Raw genomic sequence first — 21,473 nt, 5'->3', positions numbered from 1 at the left:
TTGTGTTTTTGTTTTGTTTTTTAAGTTGTTCAGAGTCAAGCTTATGCTGGAGTAGACTAGCACAACTGCGTGGTTGGTGTTGTGCTGTGCTTGCTTTGGCTTCCTTAGTTAAGATCTAAAAACCTGTAGAAAGTCAATGCCTTAGAGCTTCATGTGACCTCGTAGTGGATGTTTTAACAAACCTACCATGTGAATGTTCTGGGACCTGCTAAGTACCCTGTTCATTTTTTAAAGGCTTGTTTACAGTCTTTAGCATAAAGCCTTCAAAGAGAGTGAATTGAATGCCCCCTCCAAAAAACTATGATTACCTCTAAAGGGAGACTTAAAGCTCCAATGGCATTTGGAATGACTGAACTGAGATGCAGTAAATCCAGATGCTGTTCCTTTTCTTTCCAACAGATAAATAATAGGAAAAAAAAAGTCCTTGCATCTTGATGTAATTTTGTGTTTATTATATCAAACATAGGCATATGAGGCACGTCATTACCTGTCACACTTTCCTGGAAATATATTTAGTTTTTTTTTCCTTGTGACATACTGACCTCAAAAAGGCATGAAGACAGAGGTCAGTTGAGTTACACACTATTTCATTTTTATGATAAAGTTATGTTGCCTTTCTGAGCTGTTACTGCTTATTTTGTAGTGTTGGTATAGTTTGTTTTACTAGACAGAAGTCAGTCACTGCTATTGTGTTTACTTTTTACTCCATTTTTCAGTTGTCTCCTGCATAAACTTAGCACTTAGTACTTTGAATTTGTATTGCCATTTTAGAAGCTGCTGAACAAATTGTAGAGGTACCAACAGTTTTTTGGGGTTACAGGTTTTGCCTCCTGGAAGGTTTTGAAATTGATTGACATCTAAAAAGCATTACTATTGCTTGGTGCAAGTGGAATGAATATTTGCTTTTTTCTTCTTTCCTTTGTGTCCAGCTAGAGGCAATGGCAACTTTGATTTCAGGGTGGAGTGTTTTAAAAGCCTTTTACCTTAGTGGTGTTTGGCTTGGCAGTTGTTGCTGAAATTTGTCGTGATTATTTGTCTCTGGATTGAACTGAAGTGAATTGACACATAATTAACCGTGACTATCATTTGATCATTAACAATAAAGCCAAAGAATGACTGCTTCACCTTTTCATCATTTATCACTTTACTATGTTTTTGTTTAAATTGAATGCAGATTTTGACTGTTGTGGAAAGCAGCATATTCAATGTTGAGCTATGACACCATTGCATTAGTGCTGGGTGGAAAAAAATTGTTTATGTAGGTATTGAACCTTTCTGACCTTCTTAAGACCTAGAGAGTCATTATGTTCATCCTGTGCAGGCTTTCTTATTTCAAGCCTAGCAGTTGCAATGCAGCTGTATTGTATACTTTAGAAAGGACTCCAATCTAAAATAAAAATCTTTGTTGCAAAAATAACCTTAACTTTCAGAGTTTTTTAGAAAAAATAATTTCCTTATTAATTTTGTCCACCTACAGTTCTGTCCCAAACTTTTGCCATTTCTATTTCTAGTCATTATGTGCAATATCTTCTCCACCTGCAGATTAGAGCCCTCTCTGAAATGTCTCTTCCTTAAATGGATAGCTTTTAGATATAATCCTCCAGCTTTCTCTCTTTGACTTCAATTGTTTGAGCTCTTAAAGTCTCACTCAAAGTAATGTATTTTTCTGACCTTATAATATCTGTGGCTTCTTTCTGAATCTCTAGTGTTTTGAATCATGACTCCTGAATTTTAGCTATCAGGAGTGAGCACACTATTCCAGTACCTGTTGCATGGATGCTAAATAGGAAAGAGAACTCTTTTTTGTTTCCTGTCTGATTGTTGTGGTTTAACCCCAGCCAGCAACTAAGCACCACGCAGCTGCTCACTCACTCCCCTCCCAGTGGGATAGGGAGGAGAGTTGAAAAAAAGTAAAACTCGTGGGTTGAGATAAGAACAGTTTAAGAATTAAAGTAAAATAAAATATAATACTAACAATAATAATAATAGTATAATATTAACAATAATAATAATAGTATAATAATTGTAATGAAAAGGAATATAACAAAAAAAAAGAAAAAAGAAATAAAACCCCAGGAAAACAAACCAGTGATGCACAATGCAGTTGCTCACCACCCACTGACCGATGCCTGAGCAGCGATCCATGCCTCCTGGCCAACTCCCCCAGTTTATATACTGAGCACGATGTTCTGTGGTATGGAATATCCCTTTGGCTAGTTCGGGTCAGCTGTCCTGGCTATGCTCTCTCCCAGCTTCTTGTGCACCTGCTTGCTGGCAGAGCATAGGAAACTGAAAAATCCTTAACTTGGGATAAGTGCTACTTAGCAACAACTAAACCATCAGAGTGTTGTCAACATTATTCTCACACTAAATCCAAAACACACTGTACCAGTTACTAGGAAGAAAATTAACTCTATCCCAGCCAAAACCAGGACACTGATGTTCCCCTGCTTATACATCTAAGGATCGTTTTTGGTCTCAGTACCAATGTTGTGCTTGGGCACTTCTGTCTGTGCCAGGATGCCTTACAAGTCAGAGTTGATGACTCCACTCTTTGGATGGCTTTACTTGGTTTGGCTGTATGGCCTATCACCTTGGGTCCTGGATCCCTCTGCTTAATTTGTGCCTGGGTTATGAAGGGAAGCCAGCTGCTTTTTCATTGATCTCTACCCTGTGCGTAACTGTCTAGATCTTGTGTCTGAGAACTTCATAGCTTTTCTTTCAGGTTGTAGATAAAAGCAGTAAATGTAAGGCCAAAAATTAATGCCGGTGGGGCCTCCTACTATATTTTTGTTAAAACACAGTTATGTTGAAACTTATGGGCTAGCATATTATAATTTGATTAATAATCACATTTCTTTCTGTATATGTGTTTCTTCATTAATTTAGGATATGATAGCAGGTCAGAAACCCTACAGAAGTCACAGTGCTTTTGCATCAATGCTTTTTTCCCCCTGTCTTTTCCAAATGAACCTGTAATCTCTTTTAACAATATGGAGTCCAACAGTCCAGTCTCTATAAACCACCTTACTGCTTCTTTATTCATTATCAAAGTAGCTGGTATGGTACTTAATCTGAAATTGTTGTCAAACTTACAGGATCATATGGATCATCCCATCCACCTTTGAAGTTTTCCGAGTGTTCTGATTCCTTTCAAAAATCAACATCACTTCTCAGACTTCTTGGCTAGCTCTTCCAAAATCCTTGAATACAAATCGTGAGATTCTTCTGATCTTAAGTAACGTCTGATGGCCTCTCTTTTATTGCGGTATTCAGTTACAGTCAAGAAGTCAGATGACATTTCCTGTGCTAAAACAAGTGTGTGTCTGTATATATATATATATTTAGTGAATGCTTCTGCCTTCTCTGGGTGATGATTGGCACACTTACAGGTTTTTATTCAATCTTTGACCTATTGAGCTATTTTTGAAATTTCAAGGACTCCTTTTGTTTGGGGTAAATTTAAAAACCAAAACACATTGTATTTTGTTAGACTTCTTTCTTTGATTCCTGGAGTTTTTCTGATTTGGTCCTTGAATGTTCATTTCCATCGTGTACTGTCTGCCACTAGGTAACATTCATGCAGTTCACTGATGAAGAAAGGAAGCTGTCTAGTAAAACAGTTCATAAATACAATTTTTATACTTTCTCCCCTGTACTGTCTCATAATTATTAGCTTTTTGTGAAATTAACCTTTTAAAAAATGTATGACAAATAATTAGAAAAATGTTATCTAGCACTTTGATTTCTACCGCTAACAGTGTATTGCCTCAAGCATATGTTGCTCACACTGAAGACTTTCAGAGCAGTTAATGACCTCCTTCTTCCTTCACATGCCATGAACAGATATCTGAGAAGCCAGGTGTTTTTATTTCATAGCCTAATCTGATGGTTGGCATCAGATGCTAGCAGATAACTTTTCTTGTGCTTTCTATTAAGACATTTGTTTCACAAAGTATTCAGATCTTTTGACCTCAGTTATCAATGACTGAAAAAAGCCAATGCAGTTCTGATAGACTTCCATCCCCTTCTGGCCACTCATTTCCCTATAGATAGTTGTGTCAGCTGCTGGTTGTAACCTATTCAAATTGGCAGGAGCTAGATCCAGCAGTATAGGGTTTCTGCAGAAGTGACTTGTTGACTGTATTGAACATTGAGCAAATTAAGATGAAAGTGTTGGAGAAGCCTTAGACTTGGGAGGGGGAGAAGTACTCAATATTGACTTAATATTGAGCCATATCTTAATAGGGAGGTGACACTGAGAATTAAAACAGGTCAGTGAAGATATTTGAATTAAGTGGAGACAGACAGCTACATGACCTCAGACATTGTAGAGAGTGTGTTGTAGGTCTGTGAGGTTTTCTTTTAGGACTTAGGTTGTTTTTAAGTAACATCTAATGGGAGGACCTGTGCGCCTGCCAGCGAGGAGGAGTGTAGCAATTGGAGGAGGGAAGCAAGAGGAGATAGGTGAAGTCAAAAGAAAGAGGAAAAGGAGTTTGTAGACAGTGCAAAGGATTGAGGTTGCATTGAAGTAGGAAGAAGGCAGCTGTAAACATCCTACTAAATCATTGTTTCTTCCCTTCAACTTCAAACATAGAAGAGGAGGAAGAGGGTGTATACATAGTTGAAAGAAAAAAGAATCATAGATCTCTGACTATATGTGCATTAATGTGCGTTTGTACTACTTGGTCAGAAGCTAAACAGCTGAAAGGATGTAGGGCAGACATAATTTTGGACTTTCTCCAGGCCCATTCAATAGAAGGTGTGGGGGGAGTTCTGATCAATAGCGAAGGACATCTTTCATGGTCTCTGAGGGCTGAAGTGAAGTTTATTGGCTGACAGCTGCGTTTAGGCACTGGCAAAAAGTATACGTGTACGCTTGTAGAATGGTCAGCTTTGAGCTAGCGGTAGGAATCTGCAGCTGGTGGGGTATTTATGTGATGAAGTGCTTGTCCAGTAGCAGAATCCCTTGTCTCACCTGGGTAAACATCTGCCACCATTTTTTTTTTTTTATGCGTGCCTCTTGTTCCCAAACTGTACAAATATTTCATTAAAATAATATTGATCCATATTCATTTTGGTTTAATTGGTGAATTGTAGAAACAAAAGACAGAACTGAATATATTCAACTTTTTTTTGAGTGTACAAAATTGAATTAATACTCAGCTTGAAAGGGTAAGTGGCCATTGGCATTAGGTAAAATGATGACATGAGCCATTCTGAAGTTATACCAAGATACTGGAAAATAGAGTTAGAGCTTGCACTGATGCTTTAATAAACTGTAGTCTTGTAAGTGGAGTATGTTCTGTTCTTCCCACAAACTGATGAGTATTCTCAAACCACTGACTTTACGTAATGCTCATGATTTGTCCCATATGGTCATCATGTGCTAAAGGTGGAAAGTGAGCTAGAAAGATCAGAGCATTTGGGAATTAAAATGTCGGGATTTTGTTTTCAGTTGTACATCAGACTTCTGGAATAATCTCTTCATCAAAAACACCCTCAAATACCACATCATGGATGTTAAACATCAAAACGGTGTAGGGAAATGCTTTAAGGGTTTACATGAAACGTACCAAGTGCAAATACAAGTGTATTACAGAGTGATAGCTATTTATTTTCACTTGTGCTTCTGTCCTGGATGTTATAAAGGTGGTTTGCCTAGATGGTGGTTGTACAGTCACATGAACGTGCTTTTTTGTTACAGTAAATCTAGGTCATATTGCCGTCGGCCCCAGAAAGCAGCTGCTTCTGGACAAATACTAGCGACTCTTCTGATGTGAGCTGTGCTGTAAGAGCTGTTTATTATTTTGGTGTTTGGTCCTTCCTTCCTTCCTTCCTCAGTTTTTCAATTTAATGTTCTAGTTCTATTGTAGACCTACAGTCAAAGGTGTTGAGAGTATTGTGTGTTTGACAATGCCTGCTCATCCACTGGGGCCACTAAGTCTGACAGTCTGAAACAAAATAAGGTGAAAGGGATGAGATGAAAACTGTGTAGGCTTCTCATTAAGACTTGCTGTAGTATAATGCTTCTTGGTGTTTGCTGTTAGGAGTCTCAGTGTGGAGGTACTGAAGATTGCTGGAAAAGGGTGTTTTCTCTCCACTACCTTTTGTCACACTGAGGCTAAAACCAGTATTTCCCAGAGCTGTTTAGTGAACTCCTTTATATGCTGTTTGGCTGGCAAGTCAACTCTTGCTGTCCAGGCAATAAAAACTGGGATAACCATTCTGAACTGTGTATGGTCTTCTGAACAGTACATACATCTATGTAGTGCAACGAGTGGCAAAACAGGCTTGGGGCCTCTGGATGCTGCTGTGATACAAATATGTATTATTTGTATACTTTGAAAAACAGTGGGATGTTTTACTCTTCGAGATCAAAGCTGTCAAAGGTGCAAGGTGAATTGTACCCCTACAGTCCCTCAGGTTCAACTATTCTGTAATGGAATATAACTGAAACTCTAACAGGCATATTTTTGAAAGGTTGGAGTCCTTATGGTGTCTTTTGTGGATGGGTTTGCAAAAGCCGTTGTTTATTGAAAGAAGGAAACTGGGAGAAACATCTAGGAGGCTTTATGCTCTGTAAGATTCTGGTAAAGAAACCAAGTAATTCTTGGTGTAGCTAATTAAAATGTCAGTGCTTACACTTTTAAGCACTGAAGATTTTAATAAGTTTAGTTAGGGGCTGTTTTTCCATGGACTTAAAGGAAAGTGTGTAAAGCTGATTGGCTTCTCGTTTGAGCTCTGGAGAAGTTGGCCAGGTTGCTGCAGTGCCATGTTGGGAAGAACCACCTGACATGGCCTGAAATTCAGGGTTTGCTTTTGCGGCTGAGGAGACCCCTCAGCAAAGTGCAGCTCTGAAGAGTGCCCTTAGAGCAGATCTCTTGATACCAAGTACTTCAAATCTCAACCAGTATTGCCAGGGACATTTTTTTTTTACCTCTAAGACTTCAGTAGTGCTGTTTTTTTGGGAAAGTGGGGAACAAACCTCATGTCATGGTTTAACCTCAGCTGGCAATTAAGCCCCACACGGCCACTTGCTCACTCCCCCCTGGTGGGATGGGGGAGAGAATTGGAAGAGTAAATGTGAGAAAACTCGTGGGTTGAGATAAAGACAGCTTAATAGGCAAAGCAAAAGCTGCGTGCACAAGCAAAGCAAACCAAGGAATTCATTCACCACTTCCCATCGGCAGGCAGGTGTTCAGCCATCCCCAGGAAAGCAGGGCTCCATCACGCGTAACGGGTACTTGGGAAGACAAACGCCATCACTCCAAACATCCCCCCCTTCCTTCTTCTTCCCGCAGCTTTATATGCCGAGCATGACGTTATATGGTATAGAATATCCCTTTGGTCAGTTGGGGTCAGCTGTCCCAGCTGTGTCCCCCTCCCAACTTCTTGTGCACCCCCAGCCTCCTCGCTGGTGGGGTGGTGTGAGAAGCAGAAAAGGCCTTGACTCTGTGTAAGCACTGCTTAGCAATAACTAAAACATCCCTGAATTATCAACACTGTTTTCAGCACAAATCCAAAACATAGCCCCATACTAGCTACAATGAAGAAAATGAACTCTATCCCAGCCAAAACCAGCACACCTCATTAACAGTAATCTTGATACTCTGGCCTTGTGACCAAGGCCAAAAAAAAAAAAAAAAAAAAAGCCTCCCAAAAAGAAGGGAAGTATGGGATTACCTTTTAAATGACGAGGATTGTTGCAGTAAAGCAGATGTCACCTATTTATATGTGCTGAGTTAGAATGCTAATCATAGAATAGTTGGGCAAATAAAATGCAGGGCTGCTATCAGAATTACGCTTTCAACTTGTTTACCAAAAAAAGGGTTTCTTTCTTTTCCTGGCTTCCTTCCATTTATTTCTTACAGTTATCAAAGAGGAGGGTGAATTTTCCATGCAGCTTTAGTCTGCTTGCATTTATGCTCCTCTCTCTCCCTCTGAGCAGATGTTCATCTCTCTTTCCGTTTCTCCTTTTTTGTTGTTGTTGTTGTTTCTCTGTTTTCTCTTCAAATGTGTAAATCTGCATCTCACCTTCTCATGAATATTTTGGAGAAGGGCTATACCTACTAAGTATTGCTTCGCAAGTAATTGGCATCCTTAGCACTAATGTGCTTTCTTTATTTTTAATTTGTTCATTTGTTTCATGGAGCAGTTGGATGCATAAAAGCAAACAATTTGTAAGAACCTAAAAGGTAACGTGAGAGATGACTAACAGTTAATGTGGATTTTTCAGGAGCAAATCATGCCAAGCCAACCTACTTCTGGATCTTGCAAGTACAAAAGAAGTAGTAGTAGATGTGTGTATCTTGACTCTCAAGTTTTTAAACTGATTTTCTAATGAGAAGCCTAGCAAAACAATGGACTACTGGAAATCCCCTGAAAGGCATACACAATGGTTTGGTTATTTTGTTTGAGCATAACAAGAGGTTCGGGATAAAATTAGGATGAGATGTTTCATGGGTTTTCGCAGAGTCTTTAAGCAGTCTCACAGGATTCACTGGTTTTCACCAAATCATTACATAAACCTCACGTAGCATCGTGAAATGGATCTCCTTCTGGTTGTGACTCGGTGCTTGAAGGATGTGACAAGCCGGCAAAAGGGTTTTAAGTAACCTTGGATGCAGTTCAGTCAGGACAAATGCAGAATATTAGGCTTTGATAAGACTAGTCAGGTGTGTAAGTGGAAAGTGGATGAGGATTGGACAGGCAGCAGCTCTGCAGAGGAGAGTTTGGTGCACAAACTGATCATGAGTCAACCAGGTTGCAGTATTGCACAAGCTGCAAACATTGTGCTGGGCTGTACAAACAAGTGTGTTGTAAATCAGACACGAGAAGTCACCAGCACGCTGGGTAGCGCTGAGGTAAGCTTCCTCTGCAGGGTTTAGTTTTGGGTACTGTACCTGCGAGATTTTCAGCAGTGAGGGGAGAGGTCCCCCAAAGAGAAATAATTTCTCCATCATGGTAACTTTTTTTGCAACAGCCCCTCACATACTTGAAGGGAGTAGCAGGGGGAAAGAGAGGAGGGGGGAGCTGCGCCATTTTTCTTGCTTTCTGGGAGTGGAACAAGGAGCGATTTGCCTAAAGTGCACTACAGGTGATCTGAGCTACCTGTTAGAAAAATCTTTCTAAATGCATGAGTAGTGAAGCACTGGAAGAGACTTCCTGGGGAAGTTGTGGAAGGAAGGTTTCTTAATAAGCAGATGTGACGAGCATCTCTTGAGTGCAATTTCTGTAGAGTTGCAGAGTGACTGCTGTGGAACAGCAGATTCTGTTTTTTCTTGTGGCCCTAGTCAATTCTGTAACCCGAGCCATCGTAACTGAAGGGCAATAAATGCCCAGTGTGTGCTTGCAAAATGCCTAAAACTTTGATCCTATTACAAACAAAATCAGACTTTGAACAAGGGGAAGCACCGTTGGTGATAACAGTGGTGCTAAGAGTAGGTAATAGCGGCTTTGTCTTTTGATGGGAAAGTGGCTGGGAAAATGCACGTGTGGTTGGCTGCAGACTGCTGAAACCCACAGCCGCTGCATCTGCACCAAAGCACATTCACTTGTGCAGCATCCGCTGCGATCTTGCATCCTGAGTGCATGTCCCTGTCTGCATTCTGGTTCATGTTGAGATGCGAGCTAAGTGCGTGCCGTTGTCGTCCTTCTCCCCCTTCCTCCCCCTGCCCCAGTGAGTGCCTCCCTTCTTTGCAAGGAAGTCCGGGCATGGAAGAAGGGAGGAGCAGGACTGCGCCATATGATGCAGCCTGGGTTTCACTTCAGGTGCACACAGCCAGCTTTGACAAAGGTGTTGCTTCCTAATGTATGCAAGCTGAGGCTTTACATGTAGGTGGGTTTGTAACAAACTTTGTCAGTGCTTCTGGTTTTTCTTGCCAGATATATGGCTATAAAGGGCAGAGTGCTGCTCTGCAGGCTATACTGACAGTTCGCTTTCTTCAGTTACAGGAAAATATGGGGAATATGCTTCATTTTGATAATACGAACAGCACTGTGTTTAATACCACTTATGTTCATCAGGTGTAGAAATAAGTACTTATCTTCATCATGCATCACACTTTATTGCTGAGCTATCTGCTCCTGGAAGGGGAATATTTTTGTTAGCAATAATCTACATGAAAAATTGTCACCACTTAATATATTTCAGTAAAAAATATGCTCAGTGTTTTCTGTGCATTTTGTCAGGGTTTTTTATTTTTCTCTATAATACTGAAATACACATGCTGATTTAAATCTTTGCCTTACCCTCTTCTGTTTGTCTTGTTGGTCATCTTGTTTACGCGTGTATTTTGATTATTTGTGTATCTCTTGCTTCCCAGGAGACAAAGATGGCAGCAAAGTGACTACAGTAGTGGCAACTCCTGGACAAGGTCCGGATCGACCACAAGAAGTTAGCTACACAGACACCAAGGTGATTGGAAATGGATCTTTTGGTGTTGTGTATCAAGCCAAACTCTGTGATTCAGGAGAGCTTGTGGCCATTAAGAAAGTCCTGCAGGATAAAAGATTTAAGGTGAGCCTATGCGTAAGTTCAGGATATTTTCATTAATGTTATCTCATTTTCCATGTCTTTGAAGACAATGTTTTTTGGTTGGGTTTTTTTTTTTTTTAGTTTATTTTCATTGGAGCACATAAATGCACATAAAAATTTCCAGGACTAAAAATTAAACAGATGGTTTATGATAAAGGGATATAGTTTAACTTGAAAATCAGTGAGTCACTGTTGTTATGATTATTTGAATTAGTGCAACACAGGAAGCTAAAAATCCTGATTTGATGTTGTGGTGCTGTTTCCAGGTTGCAGACTAGATTTTTCAGACAATGAGCTGTAGAAACAAGGGAAAAGCTTGTCTTATGCTTACTTTTTTCTAGCATAGACTCTTCTCCAGTCATTAGTAATTAAGCTGCTGGAAGGAACAGAAGCCTTTGGGCTTTGTTCTTGATTGTGCGCCTACAAAGTGGAAGGCTGTATTTGAGTAAATCAGAAAGTCCCTAGGCCAAGCAAGAAGATAACAGATACTGAGCCCAGGGCAGTTTGGACTGAGGGTGAGTTCCTTCCCTTCGTTATCTGATTTATAAACGTGATCTATTCTGGTGGTTTTAATAGACTAGTGATTCTTTATTCTAAACAAGTAGCCTTCCAAAAAGCTATATTTTTATCTGGTGGTATTTAAACCAAATAAAAGTTAAGGACCATCAGCAACCTTATCACTGCTGTTAGTCCTCTGCTTGGTACTTGGTGTGCTTGACTGCTTTCCCTTATAGTCAAGTGGCCTGCAGCTAAACTTGTGCGAGCAGTGAATGATAGCAAAGGTACTGGTTTTAGCATCTGAAATCAATGGTATAGGTTTTAGCATCTGAAGGCCACAGCTTTCATGACTATAGAAGCATAAGGACAAGTGCCACGGATAATCTTGTTGGCATGGTCTAGATACAAAAACTTCTGAGCTTAAAAATAGGAAGGTGAAGCATATTTAAGGGAAATCAGCAATTTGAAACTTCTTTTTTACAATTTGATACTTACTGTTAGTTTTAGAAATACTTCTAACGGCTATTGGATGACACTTATCATCTCCTCAGTTTTCTCATTTTTTTCAGTAAGACTTCATGCACAGCTAGTTTCACTGGTAATGTTTGTAATTTGTGTCCTGTTTTGGTAGCAAAATCATTCTTTTGAACTGTTTTAAAGGAACTGGTGTATGCCTTTTCCTTGAGTCTTGAAATTGATGCTGTCATCACCACAGGCATCAGCAGATCACAAATGCATTAGATGAAGAATGGGAAAGGAAAGATATGTTTAATTTAATCATGCAGCATTGTTTAACTTCTAATTGAGAAAGGTGTGTAAAGTTCTTACATTGTTCTTACATCTGAGTTACTTTTGGACTGTATTACGTGTTGAAGGCAATTAGTACTGGGGAAGCATGCAATATGATGTAAGAGTGGATTATTTTAGAAGAATGGAAGAGGTAGAGGAATAACAGAAGCTCTAAACCTAGTCATGCTTAAGAGCTTTTTGATCTCTTCCCTTTGCATAGTTTCAGGAGGAAGGCCAGGACATTTCCCTTGCCATGTCATGCTTGGTAGATGTCAGCTAGTGCTTTGGACCAAAATCTTTGCTTTCTTTAGTGTCATGACTTTGAGGTTGTGTAGGGTGTCAAAATGAAAACTTGGCTGAGCATTTTAGTTCCTGCCCATCAGATACTAATAGTTTGTGATGTCTTAATTTTTTTTAATAAATCTATATTGGGCATCTAGAATAAAATGTAGGTCTTTGTTTTTGTTTCAGTAGTTGATTCAGTGGCATTTTGTTATGTGACTGTATATCTTTTTATTTTGGAGTGTTTCTTTAAGTGATTTGAAAAAACATGACATCTTTTGAATATTAGCCCTCTTTTTGTTTAAGGAAAAAAGCTAAACCAAAAAGCTAAAAAGCTAAGTAGGATGTTTCCAATTTGGACTCTGAACTAATTGCCTACGTATAACGACATAAGGTGAGAACATCTAGTACCTGGAGGCTTTAATACCCCTAAACTAGGTGGAATTAATGGTAAGTGCATGTGTAGATTTACAGATAGATAGCATTAATTTAAAAATACTTTTTTTAACTTCATAATTTGCATGGGTCACATCTGCGGTAATACCCAAGTTATGCCTTTTTTCATGTTCTTATCCCAAACTTGTATCCCAGCTGCACAACATCGTCTACCTTTGGTCTCAGCTCCCTAGTTTTTACCTTCATTCATCATTTTAGTCCTCCCTTTCTTTTCACATTCTAACCTGGAAGTGTATGTTCTGTTGGCAGGAGGTGTAAATTTCTTCAGGCTGGATGAAAGCCTCTCCCTGGATGGTTTTGGAAGCTAGAGACATGTATCTTACATCAAGAATAGCATACAATTACTTCAGGGTATACTACTCTTCAGGAAAGTCTGATCTAGGTTGTAAATGCTGGACCAGATACTTTACCAGTTAAACAGGGAACTTTGAATGTCTGTTGGCCGTACAGTTTGGTTGCAGCATAGGAGCGGACCAGCTCTTCTGTTCAGAGAGCTGAGCTGTGTTGTGCAGCTCAGCTGGGCTGTTGCCACCCCCACACGGCTGCGTGAGTCCAGATCCAAGCCCTGGTGAGTGGAGTTCCTTAAGACATCTGCCACTTCTTCCCTCTCATTAATGTACACCCCTGGTTTGGCAATGGTGAGGAAAACCCTATTATAGACAGCCAAAGGTGGCAGTGGCTTGTTTGATTTAAATCAACTTTATCAACTTCTGAGGGAAGAGGGGGAGCACTTTAGAAATACCTGTCTGCACTGGTTCCAGTGGTGGAGAAGCAACAAGAGGAAAGTAATGCATGGAAGTTGCTTCCTGAAGTGTAGATCATCAACGAAATTTTCAGCTGTATTCTTCAAGCTGGTGCCTGCTTATCTCTGTATCCTGACGGATTTATCTTGATACACACAGTATAATTCCTTTGTTGTGATTTAGCTCTTAAAAAAAAAAAAAAAGCTTTTAGAAAAGCCAGCAGGAAGTCTTGAAACTTAAAGGGCATGATTCAGAAACTTTAGGAGGTCCCAAAAGAGTGTGATTTCTAGGCTCCTCCTGCATTTTGTGAATGTGGCGGGAGTTTATTGTGAAGGTCTGGAAAATGCACCACAGTTGCCAATTTTTAGATCTTTGTCAGGAAGTTGAGATACTTTTATCCAGGTTTAAAGCTAGCTTGAAAGCTGGAATTACCAGAGGGGGGTTGTCTTTTTTCTTTTTCCCTTTTCCATTACTGTGACAAGTTTCTCGGCAGCCTCCACTGAAGTGGAAGCAGCATTGGTCTATGCCAGAATGAAGTGAGTGTAAAATTTTTGCTAAAGAGTTGAATATTACAGTTTCTGTGATGGTAAAGGTAGTTTGCAATGCTACTTCTTTCTACTCCCTTGTTGCAGTTTAGTGGTTCTTCAGCTTGTCAGTGCAGTTCCTGGATGGCTGCGTTTTAAACAGGGTCTCTAAGTGCGCTGGGTTTTAAAATGAGTATGTCTAGAGTTCAGTGTAACCTAGAGCAATAGTATTGGTACACCAGGGATAGAGACAAAGGGCTGAGGGGAATAAATAAGATAGAGATTTTTGCTTAATTTTGGTTTGCAGTTCTTCTGCCTTCATTAAGCTAGATGTCCATATTAAGCGTGAGGAATTTAAGTAATGTAATTTTGGACAATTACGTGATACTTAGGTGAGTAGTTAACAAACTACATGCTGTTTGTCATTCATCTGTGGGACCATTGAATTTAGTATGGAGGGTCATATTTTCTTTGGGTTTTTTCAGTTAAAAGTTTAACAAGGGTAAGAGAGAGATATTTCTCTTCGAAAAATGGTGTAAGACAGCTATTCACAAGCTTTTGTGGCCAAAATCCATTGAAATGGCAAAATTTCCTGAAGACTACGTCCCAGCTTTCACAGGTCTATGCTGTGTTTCTGCTTCTATCCCATAGATGCGTACGAATAGGTCCTCATCAAAGCATTGATAAAGATAGGTGCAGTTAAATTATTTATAATATTTTCAATTATTTTCATCCACGTGCCTGTGCAGGCCCTTATAACTGACACAGCCTAATTGTGATACTTGAAAAGAAAATTCTGGTAGCATAAATTTTCATGCACTGCTTTTGTTGGCATGTTCATTAGAATATTCTTCAGATTAAGAGCCAGTCATGTTGCTGTCTAATTCTGCAAAAAGCAATAATAAGCAGGTGTGTTAGCACAAATAGGAAATTCTTAGTCTAGTTTTTGTTATTTCTGTCATTCCATGCCCATTCTTAAGAAATCCCGTTGGAATGAATGCGTGAATTGCTAGAAATACTTCTCAGCTGAATGAGAATAAATACTTAAATTCTTCATATCTGAATTGCAGTACTTAATGTTTCTGCTTTAGTGCTAGGCTGTCGCCATCTAAATGATGAAGAGAGTTCTTAATAATCCTGCACCTTTTCAGACAATCTAGATTGGGCATCACATTTCTTGTTAACGGCTCACATAGACCTGAAGTGTGCAGCAAGAGAAAGCCAAATTCTGTAACGAGAACCATTCATGCCATCCAGTCTGTCAAATCATTCAGGGACTAACTAGGTTTAGCAATCCAACTGTGTGTGCCGATGGCTTAGTTGCCTGAATTATTTAAATAGGCAGATCTTCTGGAGTGTGAGAGGATGTCAAACTAGGGCCCTGATGGTCCATAAACATGAAGCCCTGCATTGATAAAGCTGAGGCCACTGAACAGTAGGCAGTGCTCTTTCCTGTTTTTAGCTATGGGAGGAATATATGTTGTGACCATTTGCATGATCTTTTTTTTTTAAGTATGTAAAATCTCATTGTTAATCTGAGCCTTAAAACCGAATAAAGCAGCGGGATGGAAAAATAAGTCTACGTTGAGGTTCTGGTTTCTCTTTCTCTGCTGGGTGTGTGTACTTTTGTGAGCCTTTTGAAATCCTTCTGAAAGAGCAACAGCTTTCCTTCAGTTCCTGCCTCAAATATATCAAGCTGCTAAGTATAAAAAGATCCTTTTTCAAAGTAGCCCATATCCACTGTTTGTATTAACTTAATTACAGCAACTTTGATCATAGCAGCTCACATGAAAAATGTAAAACCACAAGGAAGAATTCCCATTGAAAAATGACTAGGTGTTTAGGTTCTTAAGTTCTGTTAACTTAAGAGACTTTTCTGTCTCAAGTATTTAACAATCTAAAGTTCACCCAGTTTTTTTAATAGGTTGTGTGTCTCTACTTGTGGTTGAAGGTGTCAGTCTGTAACGATGCATGTACAAAAAGTGTGATCCTGTTGACTAATGAGATATATATCTTTTGCTCTTGGAATCTCAGTGGTTAACAGACCACTGTGAGAGTCTGACTTCAAATCAAGTTTAATTAGTTCCACTCTTGGCTGACCCTCCCTGGCTTATTTCTTGGTGCTCAGTTATCCTTGGCTGTTTAAGATACAGCAGATAGTAGCATTATATTGAAAAAAGGCTGCATTTTCAGGGGGCTTCAGTCTACTAAGTTCACTGTTAGTGTAGCTGATCTGTTTTGAGGAGGGATGTACCTAGTAACCTGATAGAAATAAAGAGTTAAAACAAGTCTTTTTTGCAGTCTGTAAGCTTGGGCTATAGATAGTCATGTCTATAGACTGACAAACAAAGAGGAGTTTGACACCTGGCCACTTGATATGTGTTGGGGAAACCAGTTGGAAAGCTTTAACGGAAAATGTATTGCTGTCTCTTCAGTGCAGATTTGGTCTCCCTTCGCCAGGTTCAGACAGGATGCAAGAAGCATCTTGCCTTTTAATGTTTTAGCAAATCCACCTTCCAGGCTCCAATTCCTATGTATTGTAGCTTTTGCCATGGAATGTTAAATGTATATTTGAAGAGAAGCCATCATTACTGCTGAAAATTGAGATACCACATAGAACTTGGACTTCCTTTGTATGTGCCTGAGCTGCAGACCCTTTCAAGCACACAGTGTCCGAGTGAAGTACTTTACCCCTTTCTAGAGAAGGAACTGGAAGTTATCACAGAGGTTTCGAATGAACACTGTCATCATCTTAAGTCAGCGTTTTAAGTCTTGAATACCATGTAGAGGTTGGACCTGCTCTGGTGTATTCATGATCATCTTTCTCTGTGACCTCTTGTCATCTGCACAGGTTTCCACTGAACTAAGGACTGCACTTTCTTTGTTAATTTAATCTCTGTGTGTGAGCTAGCTGAGCTTTCTCGTATCTCCATCTGAGGATCATTGAATATTCAAACATCAATCTGTAAGGCCTTCTCTCAAAAGAATGTCTTTTTTTTTACTCTATCTCAGTTGAGTTGGAAGCACCCATGGGATAAAAAGTCACAAAGGAAAGACATGGCGATGAGAAATAAAAACATTTAAGCACCTTTCTTTTAAGTCTTTGAGGACTTGCACATCTTAGCTACTTTGAAGATCTGAGGAATAGTGAATCACTGTTCATAAGATCATTATGGAGGTGGCACTCTTAAAAGGATGCCTTAATTTTATTGTTAAATAGCTAGAAAGAGCACCTAGAACAACAGATCTCTTCTGACTACTTTAATGTGATGGCTTGTGTTTGTGTCACAAGTGGGGAAGGAAGGTTGAAAATATTTTCCAGTGACATTAGCAAATATTACTAACTTTTGTAAAACTAGCAGAAGGAAAATAATTGCGCCTGACTCAAAGCCTTTTCAAAACTATCCCTCTAGTCCTACCTATCCCCATCTGAGGGGATGCAGTCTGTCTTAAAGACAAGGGCTATCAGATACGATTTGCAGAATGGGAGATGCCTGGGCATGTGTTCAGGATATTTTTCCATCTTCTAAAGAGCTGGAGGACTATTTTCGGTTCCAGAGAGTTTCTTCAAGTCTGTGCTTTAACTCTTGTACAGAGGCCAAATTTGTAGCTCTGGTCCAGCTTAGCTTAGCCAGATTATCAGAGATGTTTACCAAGATAATAGCATTTCTTATAGCAGTACTTTATCTGTTTGTCTCCTGAAAGCTAGCTTATCAGAGTCAATTCTGTCATTTGGCTGTAATTGCAGTTGCAGTGCCTGTCTGTTCACAGCACACCAAAGAGGCTGGGTAGATATCTGAATTCTCACTCACAACCTTGTATTTCATTCCATTTTCCAATTTTTGCAAACACTGAGTTTTGCTAGCAAACCAAAAATCTGTTTGTACCCTTGCTTTTGGCAGTCTTTGAAGTAAGCAATGTACTGTTCATTGTATCAGCTGAAACCTCCCTGGATGTACTTTTGTGGCCTAGAAGAGATCTAAGAGGGCTAAGAAGCATCTTCTTCACTTTGCATTATGTTAAACTCTATATAATAAAATTATTTGTAGTTGTGTTATGACTGTTTGTACAGATGTTTTCTAATCTGACAAATGAATCGGATGCATAATAGGTGTTAATGCAAAATAGGTCTTCAGTAGGTTTGGCATGTGGAGATGAATTGGAGTTTGTATTAAGGGCATTGATTTCAGTTTTCTTTTTTAGCTGGGGAGTTGGACTGAAAATTGCTGCCAAGGGAATGCAGCGTCATCCAGCTGCAATTGGCCTGGGGAAGAGGAAGAAGTGCTCTTCATCTGCAGACGTGGCTGCATGTGCATGTAGAAATGTGTTTCCACATGTTGCCACGTGGAAACTCACATGTTAGTAGGGAAATACCTGCCATAAGAATGTGTTCTTTGAAAAGGGAGGAGTCAAAAGAGCCCTTAAGGGCTTTTTTTCCCCCTTGCCCGTGGATGCTAGCATTAGGCGTTTGTGTAGATACATGACGCAGTTCAAGTGGTGCATTTATTTTGGATTTTGAGCTTTTCTATTTCCACGAGTTTTTCTGTGGTACTCCCTACACTAGGACCACAGATAGGATTTTAAAACAAGTTAGCTGTTTGTGGTCAATTTTCTCTCTTCTCGTCCACTTCTAGTGTCTAACTTGAGACTAAAATTAAATTCACATCTGTCCTATGTGAATCTACTGACCAACAAAAAGAACCTTAAGATATTAAATTTATACAGTCTTTTGCCCCACTGGTCCAGATAATTCATATAGCTGCTGTAATAATGCTTTGGTTTATTTCCTGTTGTCTCTCACGTCTACTAAAGGAAGTGAGTTCATATGTCTGATGTTCATGAAATACATATATTTATATACATTCCATGAAATATATATTCCATATATATATTCCTAAATTAAGCTGGAGACTGCTTTGAGACACAGAGGTTAAAAAAGAATAACATTGTAGGGATGCTAGTCTGAAATAATGACATTCAGAGTGAAGATTACAGTTTAAAAGAATTCCAAACGCATTGACGTATGGAAATGTGTAGTTTAAAGCACATACATAGCTGTAATTCTGCCACATACCGATAGCATACTATAGCTATGCGAGTATAGTTGAAGATGCTGCAGAATTCCTGATCCTGGTCAAATTAAGTTCTGTTTTTAAAAGATGCTTTCTTTCCCTTTGACTTTTCAACTTTGCTGCCTAAGTGCCTGAGAAGGACTGGCATAGAAAAACAATAATTCTGCATGCAGTAGGGATAACCTCTTTATTGTTCACATTTGTAAATCAAAGTTTTACTTTTGGGTCACACCTTCTGCTTAGAGGGAGCTTTTATGGCACATATTCGTAGGTCTGTGTAACTGAGGTGAAAGCTGATTTTAACATTCTTCATTTTTGGGGTGCCATGCTGATGTTCAAAAGCAGTTTTGAAAAGTGTGGATGTGGTGTTTAATGGAAAGGTCTGTGGTAGCCTTTCAGCAGCATTACCATGAAGACTATATATCTTTGCTTGCCTGGGTATATATTCTCACACTGGATATGTGTCTCTGAGATTGGCAGATTACAGGCTGGTGGAGCAGATTTTGCTTTTCTCATTCTCATTTAAAAATATAGTATTTAATGGGTGCCACTGGTACCCTCTTAGTGTGGCAATGGAGTAGCCTTTCTAAGTGCGCAGCTGGTTGGAAGTGGAGAGTCAGGGGCTGCTCTTTGTTTTGCAAATGCAGCCTGAACTTGGTCACTTAGAAAGAGAAAAGTCACACTAAAATTCCTGGTGATACACTGCTGCATGAGGTCATACATAAATTCTAAGCTAGACTTACTTTTTTTCATCTTGCAGTTCTAGCTGAGATGAACAGGCAGATAGTAGGCACATCTAATGCTCTTGAGAGCTAGGTAATGCTGCTGCTGTATAGAGCTTGGCTATTAAAGCGGATGTTGGGTGGAAATGATGTCCCAGTGGGAACCTTCTATACCTGTCTCCCAGTTAGGGAGAAGAGTATTGTGTAAGGTATAAATAGAAGATTAGCTGATGCTTGTTGAGATAAAAATGGTGCTTTTGAGTCTACTTGGATGTTTGGTGCATGCAGTTAACTTTAAGGCTTTTTATTATACCATTGTGTATTCTCTTTTAGAAGTCCCACAGCATGAGATTGCCTGGCTATGGAAGATTTAGCATAAACACTTTTTACATCTAGCAACATTACGTACCTGTGGCTCTCACTTGCTTACTTCATTCTTACTTGGTTAAATTATCTTTGGTGCAATGCGCCCTTCTTAGAGCATGATTGGAATACATTGTCAAATAATTTTGGCTTCAGTTTTTGCCAGTAAACACAGATTTTTATCTTTAAAATACTTGGCTGCTAAATCAGGCGGTGGCGAACTGTGTGTCCTTTTTGAACTCAGTATTTGTTATTTATTCAAATATTCTGCTGTGGTAACTATACACTTGAGGGGAAAGAAGGGATGACTGATGAAATGTGAGACACAGGAAGGACAGAAGAGATCCACCTGCTGCTCAAGGGAGGCTTCTTGAAGCAGAGAGGGGTGACAGATCTTTTCGTTCATGTGTTACCAAGAGAGCTGTGCTGTGCCCTCCGGCACTGTCTTGTAGTTCAGCCCTTTCGGCTTTGTTTAAAACGTTGTAAATGAGCTGCTTTTTTTTATTCCTGATTCCTCCTTGAAGAGGGGTAACTCAAATTCAGCAAACAAAATGAGAAAGGTTTAAGGAAATGGGAATAATTTTTGATTGCCACTTTCTTTTCTTGAGTAGACCTGACATTTTAGGACCAACTGGCATGCTCCTTCTGGGAAGTTTTCAAAGCTTTGAGAGCCATATAATTGATGATTGTTTTCTTTGCTGCTAAAGGCAATATGCGCTGCCCATTGCTGCTCTGAAAAGTAGTACCAAGACATGGGAAAATAATAAAAGGAAGCTATTTTAAATGTTTTGTCAAGCATCTGTAGTGCAGAGACAGAGGCACTTCAGACTGTTAGGCATATTATAGAATTAGCAACGCTGCTGGTTTTTTGTGTGAGTTGGATACTTCCTGGTCCCTGGGATGACTGAGAAGCTGAGATGTGAGTGACCAACACACTTATTTTTAGCCTACATGATACAAGGAATTACTTTTATGCTATTTTATATTGCACGTTTTTGAGAAGTTTGTTTTGGCTTTATGTCCCACTTTGGTTTTTCCCTCATGTTTTCTGTCTGCATTATGCAGTGAAATTTGGCATGTGGTGCCCAAGACTAAATTTAAAGGATGATGGAGACAGTGAGGTTTTGTTGGATGAGCTAGACTCCTGTATGATGTACTGCAGGAAGTAAAACTGAATCTGATTTTCGTTGAGTGGCTTTGTAAGAGTTGTATCATGTAATAACCCAAAATAAGAAATATTTCTAGAAAGGTAATGAGAAACTTACTCCATTAAGGAAAATTCTAATTACAGTGCTTGATGCTTTGCTACTGTGTTGATACTTCCTTTAGAATACAAGGAGTGATGTCAATAAAGAGGTCATCGTGTATTTGTACTCTTTTTTGGGCAGGAGCAAGGAAGGGACCCACTCTTCAGGGTGAAATGTGAGGTGTGTTGTTTATCGTATTTTTAAATATATGTTACAAACTTTTAACTAAGTAGAATG

At 39.4% G+C, this 21,473-nt stretch overlaps 1 protein-coding gene across 3 annotated transcripts in view; it reads left to right on the top strand.

Moving 5' to 3' along the window:
- Positions 1-21,473, top strand: part of GSK3B (glycogen synthase kinase 3 beta) — a 149,547-nt gene that overhangs the window by 47,989 nt on the left and 80,085 nt on the right. For all 3 annotated transcript variants that reach the window (XM_050909906.1, XM_050909914.1, XM_050909898.1), the window contains exon 2: positions 10,329-10,522. In XM_050909906.1, the coding sequence (XP_050765863.1) occupies positions 10,329-10,522 (194 nt within the window). The remainder of the gene's footprint in view (positions 1-10,328; positions 10,523-21,473) is intronic.

Source organism: Gymnogyps californianus, chromosome 1 (assembly GCF_018139145.2).
Source record: "Gymnogyps californianus isolate 813 chromosome 1, ASM1813914v2, whole genome shotgun sequence".
In the NCBI taxonomy this organism is placed as follows: Eukaryota; Metazoa; Chordata; class Aves; order Accipitriformes; family Cathartidae; genus Gymnogyps; species Gymnogyps californianus.
This window is presented reverse-complemented; position numbering and strand designations above follow the sequence as displayed.